The sequence below is a fragment of the Polypterus senegalus genome, chromosome 8 (assembly GCF_016835505.1).
Source record: "Polypterus senegalus isolate Bchr_013 chromosome 8, ASM1683550v1, whole genome shotgun sequence".
NCBI lineage: Eukaryota > Metazoa > Chordata > Cladistia > Polypteriformes > Polypteridae > Polypterus > Polypterus senegalus.
Window position 1 is genome coordinate 87,782,764 of NC_053161.1, and position 26,442 is coordinate 87,809,205.

A 26,442-nucleotide genomic window follows, 5' to 3' on the forward strand; every position below is an offset into this window, starting at 1 on the left:
GTGACATTGCATGTGTAAGTAACTTACTATAACAAGCCATGTGAGCGATAATCTACCATTTCCTAAGGCTAGTTGTACTTATTTTGTACTAAAATCCTAAATCACAGGAGCACATTTCCCAGCCCAGTGCTGCATGCCCAGACCAGCTTAGATCCCCAGCCCATAAAGTCAGTACTTATGCAGAAATCACAAATGCAATTTGCTTACCAATGTCCTTTACATACATAGTTTAAACATGCCAGAGGCTATCCATTTGGTTTACTTACTTTAGAAGCTAAAGCAGTGTGCATATTAGTGAGGTATCTAAAGTCAGGATCCCCCCGCCTTATTAAGAATCTTATATGAAAAAACTTTTGATTTTGACTATCACAGCCACAGTTGCTGTTTATTGTAGTTTATTCTGCCTAATGAATGGTATTGTCATTGCGCCATGCGAAGATATTTATAGTTCAAATGCTGCAGTGTTTCTTTCAATGGCTAACATAGCACTGCCAGGCAACTGACATATTGTTAGCCACTTTTATTTTAGTAGGACACCAAGCATATGCACTTTTAACACAAAACTGTCAACAATATGAACAATTGGCTGTCTGCTCATTTAGCAGTCCATTCCAATTATTATCCACTATAACTGATAGCACTTTCTGATTTTGGCAGTTATTGCCAGTTGATGCTGGGTGACCTGGAATTTCCTGTCTGTATGAGGGGTCTTTAGGCCTTGTTTTTATGTACATTATAAGCACTGGCATATGATTTAGTTTCATTTGTTATCCTGTGACTGATGGAACATTCTGCTTCTATGATATAAACTCCAGTTTTTCTTTAGCAACAATCAAATTTTAGCATAAATGAATGTCTGTCTTCATGAATTAGACATCCAGTTCCTGTGCTGTCACAATTTCTCGGATCTTATTTTGTTTCTCCTGCAGTGCTTATATATAAATCTTATGACATTTTCAACAAATCTCTGCTGTTTGAGAGTTTTTGAAACAAGACTAAGCTATTTATAGTTATCCATATATCCATCCATTATCGGTACCTGCTTGTCGCACCACACGGTCAGAGGGAGCCAGGGAGTATCCAACAAGCATCAGACTGTAGGCCAGATACCAACCATGGATGGGATGCCAGATACAATGGAACACACTCACCCACATTAACTCACACTGGAAACATTGAGTGCTGTTTATTTCAATCCTGAGAAAGGCCAAAACACATCTGAAGAATGTACAGAATCCACTTCGGCAGCGCCCAAGGTAGAACTTGAACCTTGGTATTTAGAACTGTGAGGTAACCATGTGTCATTCCTGTTATATGTGGTGTTATATATTTGTATACTGTATACATAGGCACCCCACCATGCCGATTATTTTCTTATTTACCCCCAATCTTTCACTCTCGCTAACCTTGAAAAATAACGGCACTCTCTCAAAAAAGAATGCATTTATGGACACGTTTTTAAATTAATGCATAATTTTAAAAATATGTTGTCACTGATGGCTCACATTAGCTGGCTTCATAGCCGGGGTGGCAGGTTCTTTACATGTCATTGTAAAGGATATGGATTATCAGGCATCCCAAATGGGTTGGTTAGTGGTACCTTTCCTAGTCAGAAGGCCTTTACAACTATGCGCCACAAATTAATTATTCTGGCAAAATCTGACCGCATACACTACCATTGGTCCCATAAGGTCATGACAGAGTCGGAAAATGGGATATAGCAGATGTAATCAGAAGTAGCAAATGCAATAGCTCCCTCATGCAACACATCTATCTCGTGTCTCTTGTATACAAAGCAATTATGCTGTCAGTATTGTACTATACTTTTTATTGTTATTTTAATGTGAAATTCCCTACTTAGAAATAAAAAGTTAACTGCATTACAGCATATGCAATGCTCAGTCCACCTTAACAATGTTTTCCATTATTCTTATTGGAGCAATAGCCCTGCTATGTATCACTTCACCATATTGTAGTGGGACTTATAGATATAATAGTGTGTGCCATAATCCAGCACAAACATAACAGATACTGACTATGTCTTCTTCCGCAGTAACCTTTCACCCACTGGGATATGGTTTCCTCATGAAAGGCCAAATCATAGTAAACTTTTCATACCGTGTGGTTAGTTTTATTGCCATATTTATGTGAGAACCTACAAAAGCAAATAGAAAGCATATCTTTACCTTGAGAAATATAGTACCAGGAATATGAGATAAAGTAAAGATTTCCAGATCCCTTTTGTTATCACAAACATGCCTTAGAAACACGGAAGGCATGTTTTCTCATATCACAACTTTTGTCGCTTGATTGGTAAGTTTTTAGGCTTTTATTTTCCGGTTGCGCCTCAAGCCCCATAAGACTCCTCTATAAGACGGCAGGACAGTCTTTGTATTTTTTAAAATTTATAAAAAAAAACTTTATGTGGAAAATGCAAATGAAGAAATAACCTCGTCTTGAAAAATACCAAAGTTATCCTTTAAGACATCAAAAAGTGACATAATCTGCTAAAACGCGTTCTTTGCAGCAACCCACCATAAGTCTGAATTTGCAGAATTTATTAAAATAAATACTACAAGTCTGATGATTAAAGGAAATGAGCCAAACTTATGAATGTGAGAAGGTCATAACTGTAAATCCAGTGTTCCTCATTCACTAGCTCTGGCCACATGCAATGTTAACACCTGTTTAGAAGACATCTGGAGTATTCATTATGGCCTACTGGTCCTGTGAGTGACTCATGGCTTCACAATTTTTTGACTAGTGTCCTGAAGAAGGATAAACCAGGTTCACAATGTCTATTGGGTGGCAGCTGAGAAGTGCAGTCTATGGAGTTTTTGCTTTCTTTTTTTTTCTGTGAACATTTTACTCAAAATGGAATTACTGATTCCTTGTTTCTTCCATAGAGTGTTTGCCATCTTTCTTATGGCTTTTTATTATTGCTTTGCAGTCTTTAAACCCCAGCTCCAGCAAAACAGAAAATATTGAGGTCTGAAATTTAGCAGAAAAATAAAATTCATTAGGTTGTCTGTTGATAGGCAGACTATCAGTGTTGTGTAGCTGTAGTATTAGTAATAGTATGAATATTGTCATGTACACAGAGTAAAGTGAAATTACTAATTGCATGTCTAACCAACAAGGAAACTGTCACTACTCTTCAGGGCCATGATAAACAAGAATGTATTAAAGTACATACAATAATATGATGCCTGAGACATAATGCAGAAATATTGCAATTGTTTGTGTATTGCCAGTATATAAAGTAACATAACATAACATTTTCACATTCACTTAATCCAATTCAGAGTCACCATGTGCCTGTACAACAGGGCAAAAGGCAGGAACCATCGCCAGGATAGACTCTGGCCTGCTCTACCAACCCATGGTTTGAGAATGTAATACTGTATTAGCTGTGCAGCAGTGTTTACATTTGTGCAGTAACTAGCAAGACAAGGCCTTTGAAGGTGTTCTGTGGTGTCTTTCACCAAGACGTTGGTACCCGATCCAGTAAATCCTATAAATTGCACGGTGAACCCTACTTTGATCAGACTTGTTTTTCCAGCATATCCACTGCCATCAGGGAATACTGCTTTCATGAAGGAGTGTACATGGTCTTCAGCAATCTTTATGTAGGTAGTACATGTCAAAGTAGCATCCAACACAAACGCCAGGATCCAAAGATTTCCAGAAGAACATTGCCCAGAGCATCATAATTCCTTTGCTGGCTTGCCTTCTTCCCATAGTGCATCTTGCTAGCACATTTTACACAAGTAAATGACACATTTGCGCCCTGCCCTCCACATAATCTAAAAGAAAATGTGAATCATTAGACCTGGCCACTTTCTTCCATTGCTCCATGGTCCAGTTCTGACACTCACATGCCCATTGTAGACAGTTTTCCTGGTGGACAGTGGCACCCTGGCCGGACTGTAGCTTTGCAGCCCCATTTGAGGCAAGCTGCGATGCACTGTATGTTCTGACACCTTTCACTCATGGCCAGCATTAAGTTTTTCAGCAATTCGTGCTACTGTAGCTTTTCAGTGAGATCAGGCCAGACAGGCTAGCCATCGTGCCCCACACACATCAGTGAGCCTTGGGTGCCCATGACTCTATCATCAGTTCATGGTTGTCCTTCCTTTGACCACTTTTGGTATTTACTAACCACTGCAAAACAAGGATACCCCACAAGACCTTGTGACGATGCGGGTTCTACTCCATGCTCCCATCTTGCTTCTGGGAGCTCTAAACCCAACACCGTTGGTAATGCCACCAATGAGCTAGGGAGTGAGGCACAACAATGAAGCAAGGGGATGGTGCAGAAAGTGCAAAGTGCTTTTATTAAAACAACAAAATCAAAACAGTGTTCAAATAAATAGTGCAGTGTCTCAAAATCTTTAAATAAATAATCCAATAAAAACAGGTGAACTGTGGAGGTTAACACAATGAATAAATCTTTTAAAAACGAGGATAAAGTAATGGCTGGAAGCTGTCCTTTTAAAAACAAAGCCTGGTGCCTTCTTTCTACTGGTGACTCCCCTGCTACTCCCATCCAGGCTATGCACCAGGGGAGCTACCCTACCTGCAGCTGACCTTCTCTCTGCTTTCATCTGCTGGTCTGTTCACCTTTCCGACCCCTGGCTCCATTGGGCATCATCAGACCGTGACTTGGGCTCCCCAGTGACCAGGGCACTCACGCTGGGGCTTTCACTTCCCAAGTCCTGACTCCTGCTGCCTTCTCGGCCTTATGCGGCAAGCCATCTTCCTTTCAGTCACTCCTGCTCCTCACTAATGCTCAGTGGGAGCAACCACTACCAACTGCCCCCGGGTACCGGCCAAACACCCAGGCTCAGCTGCAGTTGTTCTCTACAACGAGCACCTTCGCTTGTTCTCACACCGGCTGTCTCCTCCCTGCTTCCAGCCTTCTCTCCTTCTTAACCTACATCCATCTTTTCTTTCTCTCCCCTCTCCTAGCTGCCTCTTGCTTCTATTATTTATCGCGGGGACATGAATCAGGTGTGGCAATTAACAGCACCCATCATCAATTACGGATGTGGATGACTCCTCACTTGCGCACTTAAGCGAGGACTGCCCACATCACAAATTCACCCAGGGACCTGCTCCGGAAACACTACCATGCCCCTCACTAAGCCGCAAGTGCGGTGACTATTTATTTAAAAAGTGGCCTTTTTGACTTGAGCTGTGGACCCGCTACACCACAGACCTGTGCACTCAGAGATGCACTGACCCAGTGGTTTAGCCATGACAGTTTGGCCCTTAGCAAAGTCTCTCGCATCCTTACACTTGCCCATTTTTCCTGCTTCTAGCACATGACCTTCAAGAACTGACAATTCACTTGCTGCCTAATATATCCCACTTCACAGGTGCCGTTGTAATGAGAAGATTGTTATCCACATCACTTGTCAGTGGATTTAATATTATGTATATATATAAACTCTAGCTACCTGTCTTTGATTGACATACTAACAGAAACTCTACTCTACAGCTATCTGTAGACAACCTAAGGAAAAGCTGAAGGGATAACTTCCATCCATCCATCCATTTTCTAACCCGCTGAATCCAAATACAGGGTCACGGGGGTCTGCCGGAGCCAATCCCAGCCAACATAGGGCACAAGGCAGGAACCAATCCTGGGCAGGGTGCCAACCCACCGCAGGACACACACAAACACACCCACACACCAAGCACACACTAGGGCCAATTTAGAATCGCCAATCCACCTAACCCGCATGTCTTTGGATTGTGGGAGGAAACCGGAGCACCCGGAGGAAACCCACGCAGACTCGGGGAGAACATGCAAACTCCACGCAGGGAGGACCCGGGAAAGGGATAACTTAGTTGTAAGAAAATAAGAAAAAAATCATGATAATGTTTTGCATTAAGCAGAAAAACACGTTGGATTTTGAATTAATCCACCAAAACCACATGGTATCTGTTTTTTTGAGATCAGACATAGGCCACTTTCAGGTTTGTTACAAAATTCAGTTCAGATTGCTTATGTCCAACCCGTGTTTAAATGATCTAGGATGTGGCCTGATAATATTATTTTTAAATACATTAATGGATTTATATTATAAAGCTACTTAATCTAACTTGGAGGGTTCTTACAAAACATGTGCCTTAATTGAGAAAACACCTAATTCTATTAACATCAGCTGAAAAAAAGTCTGTGGATTCATGGTTATACCTTACTTGCGTCATTACGTCAGTATAAATGTGCCCTTAGTGCCAGTCTACCATGGTTGCAAAAGAGAACAGATGGTAGCAAGTCTGCCTGCAAGTCAGCAGTATTGTGATTCAAGTCTTGTCTGTCTTGATTTTATTTTTGTTTTGTATAAATACATATTTGCAGAAGAATAACTGTCCAAACTGTGTAACTGATAACAAAAATCAAAAAGATATTTACTGCTGTAAAAATATTTATCATAGAAAAAAATTTGTTCTAAAAGTGTAAGATCTTCGCACTTTTGTGTTTTTACTTTTATCAATTTCTTGTGTATTAAGACATGCATTTGTTTTATATTTTTATTGTCTTGAAGCATGATAACATCTTTCGGTGCATCGATTCTAATTTATTTCAGCACATGACAGTCCCCTACCTGTGTTGCACACATAATATCCACACATCAGCAGCACAGATATGCGAGGATGTGTTCAGGTTTTAATGTCCTAAGTGGGAAACAAGTCCTTTAAAATCCTTGGCTTATTCATTGATGTCTCACCCTATGTAACCTTCTTTCTGAAGAATATAATGGTGGCTTCCCATAAAATATGAGTGTGTTAGTATGCATTAATATATACATTTTTCATTATTTTTAATAATAGAGTGAATTTCCAAATTTTTGAAAAGCAAAGGTTTTATTGGATGTTTTGAACATTCTTTGGGAAGTATGTTGCTTGAAAAGCCCCTGTCATGAATTTTGCAGTTGCTGTTGAACTGTTTAATCACTCATTTGTTCGGTGCTATTGATAGGGAGTTCTGCTGCACAGATCTTTGTAAAGTAATGTGGAATGTTGTAGCAGTGTCACCACTGAAGTAACTCCAGTTAATTTCCTTTGACTTTTCCATTGCCATCACGTGATTCTGTAATTTAAACTGATTACTCCTTGAGAATCACTTTTATTGCCCTTTACCTATCCATCCATCCATCCATCCATTTTCCAACCCGCTGAATCCAAACACAGGGTCACGGGGGTCTGCCAGAGCCAATCCCAGCCAACGCAGGGCACAAGGCAGGAACCAATCCCGGGCAGGGTGCCAACCCACCGCAGCCTTTACCTATCCTGCATCTTAATTATTAGTTCACGTCTGCCTTACTCCTGCACAATTATTTAGCTGAGGCTTTAAAATTATCACTCTAATTCATAAATATGTCATTAGTATAAATTTCTCTATTCCTATATGTGTAATTATGGTAACTGTTGTCCATTGTGCAAGAAACATGAAATGGTTTTCAGAATGCAAGCCATAACTATGCTTTTACATAGTTTGAAGTACCTTTCAGTTACCCATTTATTGTTTTTGAACATGCTTATGTTAAAATCCATTCATTTGCTCTTTCTTTTATTCAGGAATAACAGACATTGAGGAAGTTGCTCAGTTCCTAAAAGAGGGCATCATTATGAAGGACTTCAGTCATTTGAACGTACTGTCTCTGCTAGGTATCTGCCTTCCTAGTGAGGGCTCCCCTTTGGTGGTGTTGCCTTACATGAAGCATGGTGACTTGAGGAATTTCATTCGAGATGATAGTCATGTGAGTACTTTGTCTTGGCTATGATGAGGCAAAACCTTTGCCAGGGTTTGTTGTTGGTGTTACAATGTTGTAAGAGAAGGAAAAACCTCAAACATTAACCTCATATGAGGAATCCTGACATTTAAATTATACGTCATTCGGTAAAAGTGTTTCTAAGGTTAAACAGTGCAGTTGTGTTTATTAATTTCTGAATACATATTTAAAATAAATTAACATTTCTTGTTTTTTTTTCTTTCTATAAATATTTACTTGATGATAGAACCCTACAGTGAAAGATCTTATTGGGTTTGGGCTGCAAGTTGCCAAAGGAATGGAATACTTGGCAAGTAAAAAGTTTGTCCATCGTGATCTTGCTGCCAGAAACTGCATGTGAGTATGAGTTTTTGACTGTGACAGTCTGAACATGGCAGAAGAGCCAAGTTTGGTCCACCAGATAAAACTATAGATGAGACCGTCTTTATCATTTTTAAGTAAAATCACATAGTAAGAAGTGACAATCTAAAGTCAAGTCCAGCAGCAGCCAGTTCCTTTCAGAATTACCACTAATGTTCAATTCATTGCATAAGCAACCCAGCTGTGGTCTCTGTTTACTTACCACTCATAGTTGGCAACAAAGAGGCTTTAATTCAGTTATTGACATTAGAGTATAAACGACTTGCAATTTACAAGCCAAAGCGGTAACTTAATCCTTTTGGATAGTATTCAGTGTAACATTTTTATGAGAACGATGCCCATATGTGTTAGTTGTAAACACTTCATTCCTTTTGACAAGCAGATTTATCAACCTAATAAAAATAACAATTAAATATTATCTGTTGCAGTGTTAATTATGCCAACCGTACATGATAGATTAGTCACGATTTATTTCCGCACGAGGCAGTCCCCTACCTGTATTACAGACGTTATTATCTACACGTCAGCAGCACAGATTTGCAAGGTTGTGTTTATGTTTTAATGTTCAAAGTGGGAGACAAGATCTTTAAAATCTTTGACTTGTTCATTTTTGTCTCACACTGTCTAGCCTTCTGAGAGAATACAGAGCATGTTTCTGGAGAATATAGAGCATAATGAAGGCTTCCCCTAAAATACAAGTGTTAATATTCATTAGTATATAAATATTTCATTAGTTTTAATGGGAGAGTGAATTTTTTATTTTTTGAAAGGCAACGATTTTATTGGATGTTTTGAACATTCTTTAGGAAAGATGTTACCTGGAAAGCACTTACCGTGAATTTGGCGTTGCTGTTTTGAACTGCTTGATCACTCATTTATTCAGTGCTGTTAATAGTGAGCTCTGCTGCACGGCTCTAAGTAGAGTACTGAGGTACGTTGTAGCATTGTCACCACTGAAGTAACTCCAGACAGTACTGTATGCAGAAATTCCCCTTTGCAGGTTGTGGCTTCTCATATTTATATGCATTGACTTCAGTCTTAGTTTGTTCTGTTTTTTCAATAAACCATTTTGTCACTAGAGTACAGTAGAGAACTGCACAGGACTGATTTTTAAACAAATTTCAAGAGAGTGAAGCTGAACGTTGCACATGTCGTTTCCAATTGCTTCCCTTCAGTTTATAAAGCCAGATTAAATTTTAAATATGACTGACATGCATGCTGTCTTTTGACTCACCAGAATAATTTTGCTGCTGATTCTGTGGTGGCATGCATTCATCAGACATAATCTGCTCTTCCATTGGTATACATTTCCCTAAATGCTTGAAGGCATTCATTTCCAAACTGTTACTAGCATGCAGGCTGTCCTCGTTTACCAGAAATGCATTGGATCTCAGCAATATCGCTGTTTTAAAAAACGTATAGAAGCACATGCAACATTGTCTATTCAGTGTGTTTCTTTAATTAGATAAGCTAAAGATAAGCACGTGGTTGAAAATTTATTAGTGAAGAAACATCCTGTCACAAGTGATGTCTTGCTGAGATTGCATTTTAAAAGTACAGATTCGGAGTACACACTCTACACTCAAATCGTATGCGGTGGCTGTTTGTGTGTAATTAGGTATGTAGTAGTCATTTGAGAGGAGTTTGGACGTTCTCCCCATGTGTAAGTAGGTCTTCCTCAGTGTCCCTTTTCTTCCAGCACCCACATAAACATTCAAGTTAGGTAAATTAGCAAATCCAAATTGTCTGCAGTGAGTGTGTGCATGAGTGGACCTTGTGGTGAGCTCTTGGGTAGTGGTGGATTTGTGGCCAGAAGATCATGTAGTCATTTTTCAAAAAGAAATTTTATGGAACACTTATAAAAAAAATTTTCTGGAATTTTAAAAGATATATTGAGTTTTGTCACTATAATAATAATTTTGTCATCTTGGTCAAGAAGGTAAAAATAAATACTGTGTATTGTATTCCTGAAACAGACTTTTGTCTGGTTGTTTTTCTGCAACACGAACTTGAAATTCACTGCCCTAAGCTAAAACTCATTTTCAGTCTTTCTCTTATTTGGTATCCAGTTCCGGGTTATCATATCATTATAGTTTTCACCACAAATAATGAACCAGTTTCTTTAATACATGCTAACCTTTTTTCAGTTATTTGTAATTTGTTTGTTATATAATATGCAAATGTCCTCCAGTTGTCTCAGTCTCATTTTGTAAATAGTTTTTAAACTTTAACTGAAATTCAAGAATTAATTTGAGAAAAGGTTTATAGTTTTCTCTGCTCTGTCACCATTGTAAATATAAAATGAAACTCCGTTTTTAAAACCTAAAAACCACTGGCTCTGCTTTATCTGGCCTCTCTCACAGATAAAGCTCTAGTCTGAACTGTCACAATCTAAGCAGGGCTTGAAATGAAATTAAGTTACTGGGGGAACAGATAGCAAAGGGGGTTGGAGTGCAGGATAACACGCAGCTGCCCTACAATACTTATGATGCTCTTCACGTTAGCATTTGCTCGCACAGGTTATTTATTCACATTTTGTGATTTTCTGACCTTAAAAGTCCAACCTACCTTCTGTGTTCCTATTTTTTTCATTTGTGTCCAAGAATAGTGCGTATTTTTAAATATCTATTTAAATCTTGATTTACTTAAAAGATTTTTATTGTTCACTTTTGAAATTTACCCAGGTTGGATGAGAAGTATATTGTTAAAGTTGCTGACTTTGGCCTTGCCCGTGATGTCTATGACAAGGAATATTACAGCGTTCACAATAAAAGTGGAGTGAAGTTGCCTGTGAAATGGATGGCACTGGAAAGCCTGCAGACGCACAAGTTTACTACCAAGTCTGATGTGGTAATAATGCTTTTTTAATGCTTAATATTCACACACATTTAAACAAAAGAATAGTGCATTCAAGGTCTGGTAGTACTACAGTTATAATTTTCAGTATGGGTTTTTTTGTTGTTGTTATACTTTTTTTTGGTCATTTTTTTAGCCCCTCATCATTATGAATATATTTTTTAATATGCCTACAATGTAATAGTTTCTTCATTAATTTTACTTTAGATGACAGGAGCAATTAATCATACTTAGTAGCTGTTTCCATAGTGATCTCAGAAACTATTATAAATGGACTTCTAAAATACTTTGAACAAAGACAATGGATGTATAATTAAATAAGCAACTATAATCAGATACTCTTGACAGGCATTTACAGAAACACTGAGAAAGTGTAGGCTGGGTAAGCAATATGCTTCCAACTCATCATGATAAATGCTCTTGTCGCAATAAGAGGGCAGACTCTTCAACATGTTAACTGATATGTCACCTGGTGCCTTTTCATAAGGGAAGCTTGGGGGTTAATTAGCGCATAACCTTTTCAGATTAAGGCGGTCTTAGCTGATACACCAAACACCAAACATATGCACCGATCAGCCACAACATTAAAACTACTGAGAACTGAAGTGTAAAACATTGTTTATCTCATTACAGTGGCATCTGTCAAGGTGCAGGATATATTAGGCTACAAGTAAAGAGTCCGTTCTTCAAGGTGATGTGTTGGAAGCAAGAAAAATGGGCAAGTATTAGAACCTGAGCAACAAGAGCGAGACAGCTATGTCAGAGCATCTCTAAAACGGCAGGTCATGTGAGGTGTGCCTTAAGGTTTTTGTGGACTATGTGCACCACTTCATGGCTATGGTATTCCCCAGTGGCAGTGGCATCTTTTGACTGTGTCTCCTAGATATGAAAAAGTTTTCATTTAGCACTGTTGTGAAGTATTTTAAGAAGTTCCCTTACAAATCACTTTTCAAAGATGAACACATCAGATGAACAGTGAAAGTAAATGCCTTGGTTCTTCTTGTGTTATTTTTTTTTATATTTCTAGCAATAAAGTGACTACACTGGTTTCCAAAGGTGTTTGTTGAAAGAATCCTCATAATTGGTGCTGTGTGATAGTGTTAACTTCTTCAGTTTTATTCTTGTGCTATCCTTACCCCAAACTCCACATTGGAAATTAGCCACAATAGGAGTGGTAGAGCCAAATTGTTTTTCTTTTGCAAAATGCACAGAAATATGATCCTTCCATTTTACATGTTCACTTTTTAAATTTTGCATTGTGTGCTAGTTGCTGGAGGGTATTTTAAACATGACATTAGACACAGTACTGCCATTTGTGCATTAGCAAGAGGACAATCCTTCCAATTCCAAAAAGCTACAACAGTATGAAAAGTTTTCTACTTGGAAAGTTGCTGTCAGAGCTGTATAGTTAGATTGCACACTGATTTAAGGAAATCAACTCAGTACCTACATGAGCACATAAATGACACCTTATGTGCTAACAGAAGACATTTTTAGGCACATGATCCCTTAAATGGGATGTTGGTGTTAAGGATGACAGTCGCTAAAAGACAGTGTGACATAAATGATTTTATGGCTGCTTCAAAACTGAGTCATCTGCTACGTGAATTAAGATGAGGAGTGACACACCATTATACCGGGGAGTTGGCAGCTAAAGTCAATGAGGATTAAATGTGGTGAGTGATGTAGTGGTCTCATGGAGACTTAATTTGCATCTCAGCCTGCTCCCTTTCAGTGCTGAATTTACAAATTCTCCATGTGTCAAAATTAGTTTGGTCCTTCGTTCCAGGGACATTTGTGATAAATTCATTGACCCTGATAATGAAAAGGGACTTGTGGTTGAACATGCTCTGCGATGGACTGGCATCTTGTCAAAGTTTTTTTCCTGTATCGCACCCAGTTTTTCTGTCATAGGCCCTGGCCTCCCTTGATTGTAACTTTTAGATGACGATGATTTCAAGAATGTATGGATTTAATAAAGGTGGGCAGAAAAAGGGGGATGTGAAATAAAAATAAACAAAGCAAAATCTTGCTAATTGGATGACCCTTGGTAAACAAACTTTCTGGTCCGACTAACCTCACCAACCCCAAGCGTGTCTTAACTTGCGTTTTCTTTGAGCTGCACTTTATTTTTTTGGTGATTGTTAAGTGGTCCCTAAAGACTGAATTTGAAAACCACTATGTAGTGCACATACCAATTTGTGATATGACTGCTGCCATCTTTTATAAGAGCTTGGATTACATGCAGCTTTTGTCTGACATTTCTACAGAGAAAAGAAATAACTTGTGGTTTGGAAACATTTGTTTAAGAATATTTTTTAATTCATCCTAAGTCCATGTTTTGGTTTTGTCCTTCAGAAATCATTTACAATTATAATTTAACATTTCCAGTTTCTTCCACCACGTAGAACTCTACAAGTAACTTATTTCTTTTACAGACAGACATATTTGATGGTCGCAGCTCTTTCATTACAACATATTCAGTCTGATTTGGGTTTAAATCATTTGTACCAACAAAAACTCTATATATTTAAAAATATATTTAATATATATTTTAACACTTATATATATATTTACTTAGATTTATTTAAATATATTTAACACTCTTGTTTGTCATGGTGCCAGGGAGAGGTGACATATTGCATGAAAGTGAGAATTCCACTGATAGATAGATAGATAGATAGATAGATAGATAGATAGATAGATAGATAGATAGATAGATAGATAGATAGATAGATAGAATGTTTATTTGTTCCTAGGAGGAATTTCGTTTTTTTTTTACAGAAACTCTTTAAATAAATTCATACATAAATAGGTAAAAACATACATTCACACTCACAATATGCCCTGAACACACATCAGAATGATTAGAAAGCAAATATAAAAAGAAAGAAAACTTTGGACTTGGCGGTCAGTTTTCACTAGCTTTAACTGCATAAATCAATAGATAGAGTGGTGTTAGTGTATCAGAGAGAGGATGTCCATTGTTTATACTGGCACTCTGTTTTAACTCTCTTCTTCTCTACTGTCTCCAGGAAGTCCAGAGTGTTTCCTATAATTGAGCCTGCCCTTTTAATTATTTTTTGATTCGGTGGACCTCTCCTAAAGTAATGTGACCAGCTCAACACACCACAGCTTAGAAAATACAGTAGTACTGGTCATTACAGTTATAGAATATCACTGTACTGTACTCTGTATACAATTTGACAGCACTACCTTTATCTACAGGTATATACTGTATATAAAAGTCACATACAACTGACTCTCTCATCACAAAATCTCCTGAACCGTGAGGACTTGGGACTTGAAATTTGAAATGTAGGTTACCCTTGGCCCATAGGTGCTCACTAAGAAACGGTTTTAAAAATCTCGTGGTCCAAGCGCGTTCTGTCTGTATGTCTGTCCGCTTTTCACGAGAGAATTACTTAACAGATTTAGATCTGGGTGTTTTCTATAATTTGCTTGAACTTTCTGGTTGATTTTGCGACTTCTCTCATCGCGCTAAGTACCATAGTTCGCTTGCAGTACCGATGTATTCGATGCAAATCCAACAGAGTGGCTGTGGGCCGAGAGCAAGGGGGCGGGGCCTTCCTCATTCCCTCGCCAGCCTCTGTTCGAGTTACACTGTGTCCCACCACGTGTTGGAGTGCACCTTGTCTCCGTTTAGCTAGCGATACCTGTTTGTTCAACAGACATCATCATCTACAGATTGTTAAGAAGTAACGTTTGACATTTTTGAGAGAGAGATCAGAGCTCCATGTGTTTCAGAGGGTAGCTGCTAATTGCCACAGATATCACGGCCATGTGCTTTTCTTACCATGCGGGGAACGTTCTCCCGTCAGAGCTGCAGACAACCAGATATAGCGCCAACGTTTATTGATTTTTAAAGTTTGTCCTGTTTCGTTATTATGTGGGCGCATAGCTGTATAAAACTGAAAAACAGGACTATCAGTCATTGTAGTCAAGCTAGCAAATTGTTCAGGTGCTATAGGAAGAGACTATGTCGTGCATGTAGTAGTAAATCAGCTTTAGGCAAATTCAAAAAGCTGTTGAAAGTTTCTTTGTGTATAACATAGATCTGATTTTTAAAGTAAGCTTCTTCACCACTGCAATGAACTAAGTCTGTTTTTTTAAAAAATGATTTGAAGATATTGTTTCACATCTTGTAGCTTTCCTCCTTAAGCCGACATGTGATGTATACTATCCTGAAATCTGGTTAAATGAATCAATGCGTGCGATGGGACGCTACAGTTTTTTTTTTTAGCTGTTTTATATATAGCAGCAATGTTAGGCCATATATTATCATTGTTAAATGCTAGATCTAAAAAAAAACTAAACTGCATGTGGGCAATTCTTGTAATGGAAGAGTGGAGTCTCTTCCAAGGCTGGCCACTGCCTTATATGCCCAGTGATGTTGGGACAGGCAGTAGCATTAGCACTGTAATAAAAAAAGGTTCAGAAAATGAATTTACAGAGTGATGTCAGTTGTACTGCCAAGTGCAGGAACATGCATTATCCACTTAATTATCTAAACATTTTCATAAGCTATTTTTTTAAATACTCCACCTACATTGGTGTCTGTTGAAGTAATGCTTTCCCTGGAAATTTCTATGCAATCAAGACCAGGCCTACAAGGTGCTGGCACAACTATGAGGAATGAGCACCTGAAGCTGGTTCTCTGACTTCTTGAGAGCTCCTTCCCTGAAGCCATTTAAGCTTCATTGGTGATAATGATTTTATAAAATGAATGCCCATGGTCCTAGGCTGACATTCATAATGCTAACCCAAAGTTGGGAGTTGAGTGTTAAAACACTGATGTATAAGATTATGTGCTTGGGAACAAATTAATCAAAGCAGCCTGTTTCATTGTAGATATCAGTAAGTGCTCTGATTGGGTTTGGAAATGGATGGGTGGGTGGGTGGATATGTGTCAGTGGAGGTGGCTAGAGACCCTAAAGCCTTACAGCTATGAGAGCAGTTCCTTCAGCAGGGAGGTAGAGGAAATAGCAGAATACTTTTTTTTTTTTTTCTCTCTACTGCCTTAACTTATACTGCGTATCAGTCAACATCTTAAAGAAATACTGCTGGTTGATTTTAATATTGGATGGGAAAAAAAGTTTTGAGTATTGATCAGAATTCTAATTGTGCTTTAACATCCCAAGGGTCATGGAAAGGTCTCCACAAATGATTAACATTTGTATACAAAACAGAGTCCACCGCCGCTGCAGGCCATCCCTGCTCAGTGACCCACTTAAGTAGCATTCATTTTATTACCCCATCAAGAAGAATAATTTACAGCCGTTTTGTCTGTTCAATAATAAAAGGAAGGGGAGGCATAACATAAAATCCATTAACAGTTTTGCAGTAGCCGCTCACTCATCACAACCACTTCTATAGTGTTAACATTATGAATTTAGCTGTAGGTTTATATATTAATTCTGCTTAAATAAAAAGGTAAAGAAGTTATTTATTTTTTTGGTGATGCATCATGTCACAAGCCTGTTAAGTTTAACATTATTTTTCTAGCCTGTGTAATACTTTATTATTAAGCAAATGTCTTTTTGATATGTGTAGGCTGTGTAAATATTGCATTCAGTCCATGCCTATAGAGAGATTTTCACTGGAGTTCCAGAGCGTAGGGTGGAAAAATGAAGAGCAATGCAGGACTCAGCCATGGACTGGTGATAGTCTATCATAGCTTACATTCACACAAATGCCCAAATCGGATGGTTTCCAGACTCCACTTACCTTAAAAGTCTTTAGAACAGAACCTGAGTACCTAGCAAATAACCCTGGCAGATGCTGGAAGAACATGGAAACTGCAGATGATCGTGACTGAGGCAAGAATTGAATAGAAGGGATCAGTGCTAACTACTCTACCAGCAACAAAGAGTATTATCCTGTCAAAGTGCTTTGCATAGGAAAAGCTTTTACTGTTAAAACATCAGCAGTAACTACAGGTAGACATTATTGTACTACCATTTTTAGTAGCCATAGCAAATGAAATACTACTAATACTAAAAGTCCAGTGAAATAAGGAGGCCATTTTGTAGCTCTTTACACTAATGCAGTGTTTACGTGGTCTTGGACAGATAGTCAATCCATATTGTCAAGTCAAAAATACTATGTGAACACTCAATGAACTCAGATTTACAATTTAGACAATTTGGACTGAATTGTCCAAATTTTGATGTAACATTTACCTTTCACTTTACTCAGTTGTTCAAAATTAAACAAAATAGTTTTGGTAAAATTGTACTTGGAGCAAAGTGATATACATTTGAAATGCCTATTTTGTTCTTTATTACACAGTTTATCTTTAACTGCTTTATTTGCAGTAGTAAGTAACAAATAAACAGGGAGCTCATATTTTTCCAAACAGTCCGACCCAAAACCCACATGAACACACTGAAGTGGGAAGGTGAAACGTCACACCTCAGAGCTCCGAATAATCCTAGAGCATATGAATATAGGATAAGACACACGCAAAATGTCAGAAGCTAAACACAAATGGTTCCTTTATTACATCAAATAACTCAAAGGAGAGAATAATGCAGAGAGAAAACAAAAAGACAAAATCAAACAGCCTTTTTTAATCCTCTAAAAACTTGGCTTGTGCCCCTGCATGTCTAATAGTGTACCAAGCAATCAGAAGCACTCCCATCTCATCTCACCTCATCTCTCTAGGCCTTGGTGTGTCTTCTTCATCTTGTAATTTGGCTTACAGTTAGCCTGTGGTTTAAACCCCATCCTAGCTTCTGTATCACTAGCAGGCCTACACTTGTTTAGTGAGAGCAGACCAAAAATTTCTCTAGTGGCTTTTGGTGACCCTGCCTCAACGGACCTTTAGTTGACGCTGAAGGGACAGTTCTCCAAGGATAGTAAATAAAAGGCAAAAAAAGTACAGCTACAGTTGCAAACTTACCCGGACTCAACCTTGATCTGTAACTCCTTACCAGGCCTATCCTCATTTAACAAAACTAATTTATTCTGACCCATTACCAGTCTCCTCTGCATCAGACTGCAGTCCAGTGGAAATGAAAGAGGACCACCTGGGCTAAGTTCTCTGATTACTGTAGAAGGTGAACTTGGAACCAGATATATGATATAAAGAAAGGTTTTCTTTTCACCACTGGGGTAATCGCAGTTGTATTTGGTTAGCTTTACGTCATCCTGACATGTATTCTTATGTGTTGTTCTGTTTTTCTTCACTCTGTTTTATCCCTACTTGGTAGTATTCATAAGACGTACACATATAAGAACTTCTGCAACAAAAGTGGTCTTTTGATAAAGCGTGAAAAAAATAGTGTACACATATAAATCGTTGAAATAGAGGCTTTCTGTTAATGAACACATAATAAGTTGAGGTTGAAGATTCAGTGTTTATAGATGTGACATTTGTTTCATGTAACACAAGAACAGAATAGATTTGTAAATCAAAGGGAGAACAGAGGGGCTTTGAAGTTTTGTTTGGCCGACTGGTTTCAAACACATTTACACCAATGACAGCCTCCCACCTCAGCCCTCAGAGATTCTTCTTCCATTATTAGTGTCTGTTTCTGTCAAGCATTTTCAGTATACTCAATGGTGAATTTGTGAATTAAGGTGGAAAAGTCCTAGTCTTGATTTGAGGCAGATGTTAAATACTGGTATAGGTAAAATTTCATAATTTGAAAGAAGGACACTGAGCTTTACAGACTTGATTTAAAGGGAACAGCAACATTGTATAGTATATAGTACAGTATATGCATGTGTGTTTGTGTGTAAAGTATTTATGAAAGTAGGGAGCTCATGGAGGGCTTCTGCAAAAGTTAAAAATTATTTATACGGTGGAAAGAATGTTTAAAACACAGTTTTCAGCTGTATAGCCTTATAGTGCATAAGCTTTTGTTTTTATATAAATATTTATCTGTATAATGTACAGTATTTTATAGGCTCAGACATACCGATTTGTTTGAAATAAGTATGTAAAGCCATTGTGCACATAAATATGTATAAAATATGTAATATGTGTGTGTGGGGGGGTGTTTGGGGTGTGTATGTATATTGTAATGGAATGCAGGGAAGGGCTGGTACCCTGGCCAGGATGGAGAGACTGTTACCCGAGTGAGAGGCCTGGATAATGAATGGATCATGTCGAAAGAGGGGTGTCGTGGCTGGAGTGGTTAGAGTTTCCTTTTCCCAGTTAGGAAGTGACTATGATTGATGGGCAGTAGTAGACTACCACCTGAGACCATGGGTTCCCCAACTAGGTTGGTTGGCAGCATGCCTCTTGCATTGTTACCATTTAATCACCCACTGGGCCCCATGGGAGTTGTAATTCTTGAGTGCAGCCCTGTTAAGGTCTACAGGTACTATTAGAAGAGACTGCTGGGAGGAGGCTTCCCTGTCACTTGAAGGTTTCATCTGAAAAGAAGTGCTTCCTGTTTGTATAGCTGACAAACTGGAAGTGCCCCTAGGTCCAGATTGAAAAGTAGTCTTCTGCCTCAGCCTGGTGAGTTGGAGTCAGGAGAGGAGGAGAAGGACAAAGGAAAGAAGAGGAAAGGAAAGGAAATGTACAGTGTATTATGGAGATACTTGAAAGGTGCTTTAATTTAACAAAACAGTCTATTTGAACCCAGGACTGTTCTCTGTGAAGTTGCTTCTGGGGTTTAGGAAACTAAGATGCCCCAAAGTAGTCACAATGTACATATGTCTTTCACAACTGGACCGTGGGACTACAAATGTGTATTTTCTAAGAGATCAGAGTCAAATGAGGAGTTTTCACTTTTTCCAAGTGTCCAAATTAACTTTGTCTTAATTTTACCTTTCAATTACTGCTTACTTCCATTTCCAACATCAAGAGTCTTATGAAGGAAGATATAAAAGAAATAATAATAATGAGTTTTGTGAATGTGTATAGTATATTTGTATTTCTGTATTGTAGAGTGCTGCTTGCTACATTTTTAATTGTAGTCAGTCAGTCAGTCATTTTCCAACCCTTATTTTTTTAATTTGTGTGTCTCAGTTGTAAGAACACATCAGATTTAAGAACCAGTAAATGATAAACTTTGTCACATTTGGTTGCTGAATAGTTTTTAATTTCTTTAGTGCCATAAGTGGCTATTTCTCATCTCCCTCACTAGCATGCAGAGGGTAATAAGCAAGTGGAACAGCAAGAGACTTAGTCTGCAGTGTAGATTGCCCTTAAAATGTCACAGTTAAGTCAATTTTAATAAAATTGTATGTAAATAATTTGTGAATGGCCATCATCAGATACTACAGGGTGCACATTTAAAAATAATAATAAACTGGTTAGTTTTACTCCCATCAACATATACTTGAGAGTTCCTCCACATCCAAAAGAAATCTGAAATCCTAGGTCACTGGCTACCAAGGAAGGCCATTGCTGTGCTGTTTGCCCAAAGCTAGCTCTGCCAGTCTAGAGTTTGTTAGTTTCAGTACCAGTTCGGCTGACAAGTATCACTGTCTAATGGGTACCCACTTGAATCCAGTCAGTTGTACATTAGGAGATAAATATCAAGACCAGTTGACCCACCTGTAAGCTTAGCAGAACACCCTGTGAGTATTAGATTCTCATAGCCATGTGAGAGCAAAGTTTAGTGATGAAGGTAATTTGGTTGGTGGTCTTAACCCTGCTAGGATTAGATTTGAATAGGGAAATTTACACATTTGATGTTTGGTTCTTCTGGAAAGAGGAAAATTAATGTAACATTTATTTTGCATACTGTATTCTCTAGTAAAAACCAGAAACTCAATTTGTTTTTCATAAAAATGTCAGTAGATGTTAAATTACAAAGAATATAACAATATATGACAAACAATACAGCTTCAGTCATTTACTACAATGAGAACTCACCCTAAATATTGTTCTAAAAAGATATACTTAAATATATTTAATAATAATATTACATGCCAGAATTGAATCAAGATTGTTTTATGATTATGGGGTTTGGGTGTGTTTGTCTTAACATATGCTGCATTGTATGTGTGTATAATTAAATGTATGCTATATTCAGAATATAATATTCACTGGCATTTCTTAAGTCAAGTAAAAATGCTTCAGTCCTTTATCATAATGAAGTCTTGAAACATTTTATCTCATCCTTTAAACTTATTGCTACAAAAGAGTACGAATTACTGGCCGTCAGCATCACTGACACGAAAAGCTTGGCATTTCAAGCTATTTTTAATCAAATTTGTGTGCATTTAGTGCAAAGACAAAATGTTAATTTAGAAAAACGGCAGCTTTCAACTTTACAGTTGTGAGATTTAAAAGACAAAGACCCCAAAAACATGTTGTAGTGCAGATAGCAGAATGTCGTCTACCTGACATTTATTGTGGAAAGAGATGTCCTGAAGTCCTTGATGTTTTCTCTGAAGTTGTTAGTCACGGTTTGAGCAGTCATCTAAGAGAGCTGTGGCCTGCTTTTAAATTCTCTTACTTATCGTTGTAATTTTTTTCAGGTGTCAATGGTGTATGTTTTCCTCACAGCCACTGGAAGCCCTGTTTATCCTCCTGTAATTAGCTTCTAATGTTCTTAATTCCAGACTAGACTTTATGCAGACTATACTTTTTTAAACCACTCTCCGAAAATTTGCTAATCATCTATACCATTGGTGCACATTATACAAATTGTAATCAGTTTAGTGGTGTTTTGACTTTTTCTACTCCAGAAAATTGGATTTGCATTTTCTCATTTCATTGAATTATAATGATAGATTACATCACCTTGGTGTATTGACAGCACTGAAATAAGCACCATCTTTGTATATTTTACACCAATATCAACTGAAAGTTTCTGTAAAATATTGTTCAGATTAGAAGTCAAATTACTTTCAAATAAGATATTGAAGAATAAAAATATGAAACCCAGGGATCGGTAAGCAAATACATCATATTGGATTGGCATAATCCACGTTTTGCTGTGCAGCCGTCTCTCTAGATGACACAGTCTATTTAAAAAGCGATCAATTAAACTGTTTACATCAAAGGATCAACAATTTCCTAATTGAAGAAAGGAATTCAACTCTTTCTGTGCTGGTACGTAAAAAGGCGTACAGTGCATACAAGAGTATTCATCTTTTTATAGTATTTTAATTGTTCTTGTTTATCTTGGTGCTAGAAAGTGGCAACATGTTGCAAGTAAGAATTTCACTATAGACAAGACAATACTACTAATACTAATACCAGAATCCTGACAGTACTTGTTTATAATCAATGAATCAATCAATCAACATTTATTTATATAGCACATATTCATACAAAAAAATGTAGCTCAAAGTGCTTTACAAAATGAATAGAGAAATAGAAGACACAATAAAAAATAAACATAAGTCAACATTAATTAACATAGAATAAGTAAGGTCCGATGGCCAGGGTGGACAGAAAAAACAAAAAAACTCCAAAGGCTGGAGAAAAAAATAAAATCTGTAGGGGTTCCAGACCAAGAGACCGCCCAGTCCCCTCTGGGCAATCTACCTAACATAAGTCAAACAGTCCTCTTTGTATTTAGGGTTTTCATGGAAGGACCTGATGATGATGGTCACGTAGACTTCTGGCTTTCAGTCCATCAATGTTGGTGCAACATGTTGCTTTGAGTAGGTGGTGGCGGCGCAGGCCGCCACCACAAAGAAACCGGAAAAATAATGGGTAAATAGTTTCTGCAGTAGCCTATTGAGACATGATTCATAAAAACAATAAAACATTAATTTTAGTTATATGTAATAATTAAGCACTCTGGCCTGTAGAGGACGCTGCTGCTGCCCAGTCCTGACACACAGACAGACGCAGGACACAAGTTCAGCACACACGTTTTTTTTTTTTTTTTTTTTTTTGCTCATGGGAAACGCCTTCCTCCATATCCCACCTGTACAGCACAGTTAGACCAAAAGCACAAAATACAGAAGCACGGTTCTTTCTTTTTCTTCCCCTTCTCTTTTTCTCTCTTTCTCTCTCTCAGTCCACCTCCACTCCTCCTGGCAAGCTTCGTCCTCCACTTCCTAAATATGGCCACAGAGTAGTGCCAGCTGGCTGCTTTTATAGGGCACCCGGAAGTGCTTCAGGCTTCCGGTGATCTTCTTCTGGCAGCACTTCCAGGGGTGACAGAAGTGCTGCACCAAGGGGTTCAGACGTTCCTGCAACACACCCACAGAGCCCAACAGGGCTCTTTCAAACTCCAACTCCCAAGGAGCCCTGTGGGAGTCTGAGATACCGCTGCAACCCAGGGGAGCTGCCATCTAGTGTTCCAGGGGAGGTAATACGCTGAATATGCTCTCTCCCCTGATCCACCACTATATATGTGTCCCGGTCAGGCATGAGCCATGGCCGTGCATCACAGCATATATTTAAGTATAATTGTAGATATGTTTATATGCAAAATTGGCACTCAAGCCACTATAAAAAACCTCACACTGTTCCACTATGGTGCTAAGGTGTCACCGGCTGCACACGGGTCGCAATCCAGGTGGTTGGGCAAGTGGTAGGTTTGGCAACACACTATCAACGCATGCATCCAAACATAAATATATTAATTATAAACTGAAGACATCATCTACTATACAATTAAATAATAAATATTAAATAATAATATTAAGCCGCTAAAGATCTAACAAGTAGCAGCACCTAGGACATGAACGGTTGTGGGCTGCCATTCATCTCCATTGATGTCATGTAGTTTACATATTTCAGACTTGATGTCCTTTCTGAGTCTGTAGTGTTTAAACCATTCAAGATGTTTTATGTTTCCCTACTGCACAGATCACAAGTACATCACTGATGCATCAGGACTCAGTGCGCCCCAATATTCTTTGTTGTGGAAATTATCATAAAATGCACACATACAATATATAATGAAGCTTTATTAATTGCTAAGTAATTAAAATAATTCAAAAAACATCCACTGCTGATAAAAGAAATCTTAAATGGCATTGTACTTCTTCACATGCTTCCTTGTATTAAACAGAAATCACTGGTGACTTTGTATAAGTGCACAGTTAGAAAGGTTACCAAGAGAAAAAAGTAAAGGTTGACATTTGGTTGCAGGGTCAAGCCGGAGCTTGTGATTGAATGACAAACAGAAAGTGACTGACTTGGAAAGTGATTGAAATTACTTTTAGAATTATTTCAGTTCATGTACATAAAAGCCAATAAATGAATGGTAGAATGGTAGATTGTAATATAACAGAATTAAGAGCCTAACTGTTGTCCATACAACACAAAAGTGTTGTACTTAAAGAATAACACTACATCATTTAATGACCACTTCAGCATCTCACATGTTGTGGTTATGTTCCTAGGAGTGTTGCTCAACTAATCCCATATGGCTTGGTGCCAAAGAGCATCAGGGTGTTGCATGTTGATTAGCAAATGCAAGTAAGAATTGCACTATACTCTGTACAGGTGACACTTATGACCCAATGAACCCATATAAACATTGTTATATTGATGAGGGAACAGACATTAAAACAAAGCTACAAGACAGATGTTCTGATGGCAGGAATGAAGGGCAGAACTAAGCTGCAGTAATATGTAGGTTGACATTCAAGGTAATGTTAGACATCTGATGCTTAAGTACTAACACATTAACCCGGAGTGGCCATGGAAATTTTGACCCATTTCATGCATTTGAAAAGCAGTAGTAGAACTTAATTTGAAGGTCTTGAGATTAATACCTAAATAAATAAACATATTTACCCATAGAGGACAAGGTTTGGGATTTATTGTTGTACAGTATAACCCACTGAAGAACAACTCCCTTCTAGCTTATAATTGTCACTTTTCATTGGCCATTCTTTCGTCAGCATGCCCACTGAAGACCTTTCAGTCTCAGATTTCTGTTGGCATGGGTTTCAAAATGACCCTTATATCCTGTGTAGTAAATGTAGATACCCTTTCAGTTACTGTGAATATGAACATTCCTCAATGAAAAACTTTTTTCCTGTGGTAACACCTTGAGTGAGGTTCTTGGGGTAGGTAAGTAAAATTACTAACTTAATGAAATGTAACTTTTGATGTCTCATATTTTTGCTATAACATGACAGAAGGATGAGTGTTGTATATCAAACTGTAATCTTGTTCTTCTAGTGAAAATATCATATCATAACAATAATATTACAAAACATTTTTGCTGGGGCCCAGAACCTTATCAGCATTTGGTGCAAAACGGGAAACACCCCTGGATATGGCACTACTTCATCACAGGACCCAGTCACACAGAACCAATTTGGAATCACCATCTAATTTTACATAACCTGCAAGTCTTTTAGGGATATGAGAGAAAAACCAGAGTTCAACAGGCTTCACTCTCTTTTCCCAAACAATTCTAACTACAGCAATTTTTTCAACAATGTTGAAATCCCATAACAGTGTGTCCATGTTAATTTACCTTCACTGCAACTAGACGAACAGGAGAACACTGCACTGTGTGTGTTGGAACTATTCATAAACCAGTAGAAATGTGTGGCATGGCATCTCCATCTATCCGCTGCGGTTCCATCGTAATTTACAAATTGCCTTTTTATTTTTTATTTACCTTCAGACCAATAATTAAGTGGTATAGTATAGAAACAGCTGAAGTAATTGTAATTTGTAAGTCACATTGGGTACAAGTGTCAAACAAATAAATGTATTTAGATTACAGTTGCAAAAATAATCAGAAAATATATTGAAATACAAAACATATAAGCAAAATTAAATGGAAATGAAGGAACAAATCTATTCAAGAATAACAGAGCAAGCAGTTAAGCAAATGAAATACATAAAGAAGCTAAATTGGGGGTATTTATCGGATCAGGTGAGTGTGAAGCCCGCCATAATGGCTATTGCTGTCGGGCAGTCTGATAAACAAGTGGCAGAATGTGGGATGACTGTGCAATTGGCTTAGGGAGGTTATTAACTTGCACAACAATGAAGTCTGCCCCTAGCCGGTGTACTATGACAATTTAAGGTCATGTTTGCTATAGCTGTGAATTATTTAAAAATGAGTCAGCTTTTCCTGTTTTTTGCTTTGCTTTGTCAGTATATCGATCTTGTATTTTAAGTAATGACAAACAACCAAACATCATTGCATCATTTTTTACAGTGCTTGCTTTTAGAAATACGTTAATCCATCTATCCATTTTCTGAAACAACTTATTTCAGTTTTCAGAAAATTCTTGTCAAAATAAAAAAATGATAACATACCTTTAAGTGATTGTCACTTTGTTGGAAAGCCTGTCCCTTTAATCGAAGATTTCTACTTTCCTTTCTTGTTCTTTCCCTGTGTCTGTATTTAACTTGCCAGGGGGAAGGTAAAGAGCAAGTGCAATAAAGAAAGAATCTAAGAAGTACTTGTTCATGCAAAGGGCTGTAGGAATGTGAAACAAACTACTGAGTCATGTATCTGAAGCAGCAACCTTTTCACCTTTTTAAAAGTGTGTG

General features: G+C 37.9%; 1 protein-coding gene across 1 annotated transcript in view; it reads left to right on the plus strand.

Annotated features, from left to right (window-relative positions):
- The window catches only part of met (MET proto-oncogene, receptor tyrosine kinase), a 214,233-nt gene that overhangs the window by 179,894 nt on the left and 7,897 nt on the right, over positions 1 to 26,442 (plus strand). The window contains exons 17-19 of the mRNA XM_039761387.1: positions 7,591 to 7,772; positions 8,032 to 8,141; positions 10,850 to 11,015. Of these exons, the coding sequence (XP_039617321.1) occupies positions 7,591 to 7,772; positions 8,032 to 8,141; positions 10,850 to 11,015 (458 nt within the window). The remainder of the gene's footprint in view (positions 1 to 7,590; positions 7,773 to 8,031; positions 8,142 to 10,849; positions 11,016 to 26,442) is intronic.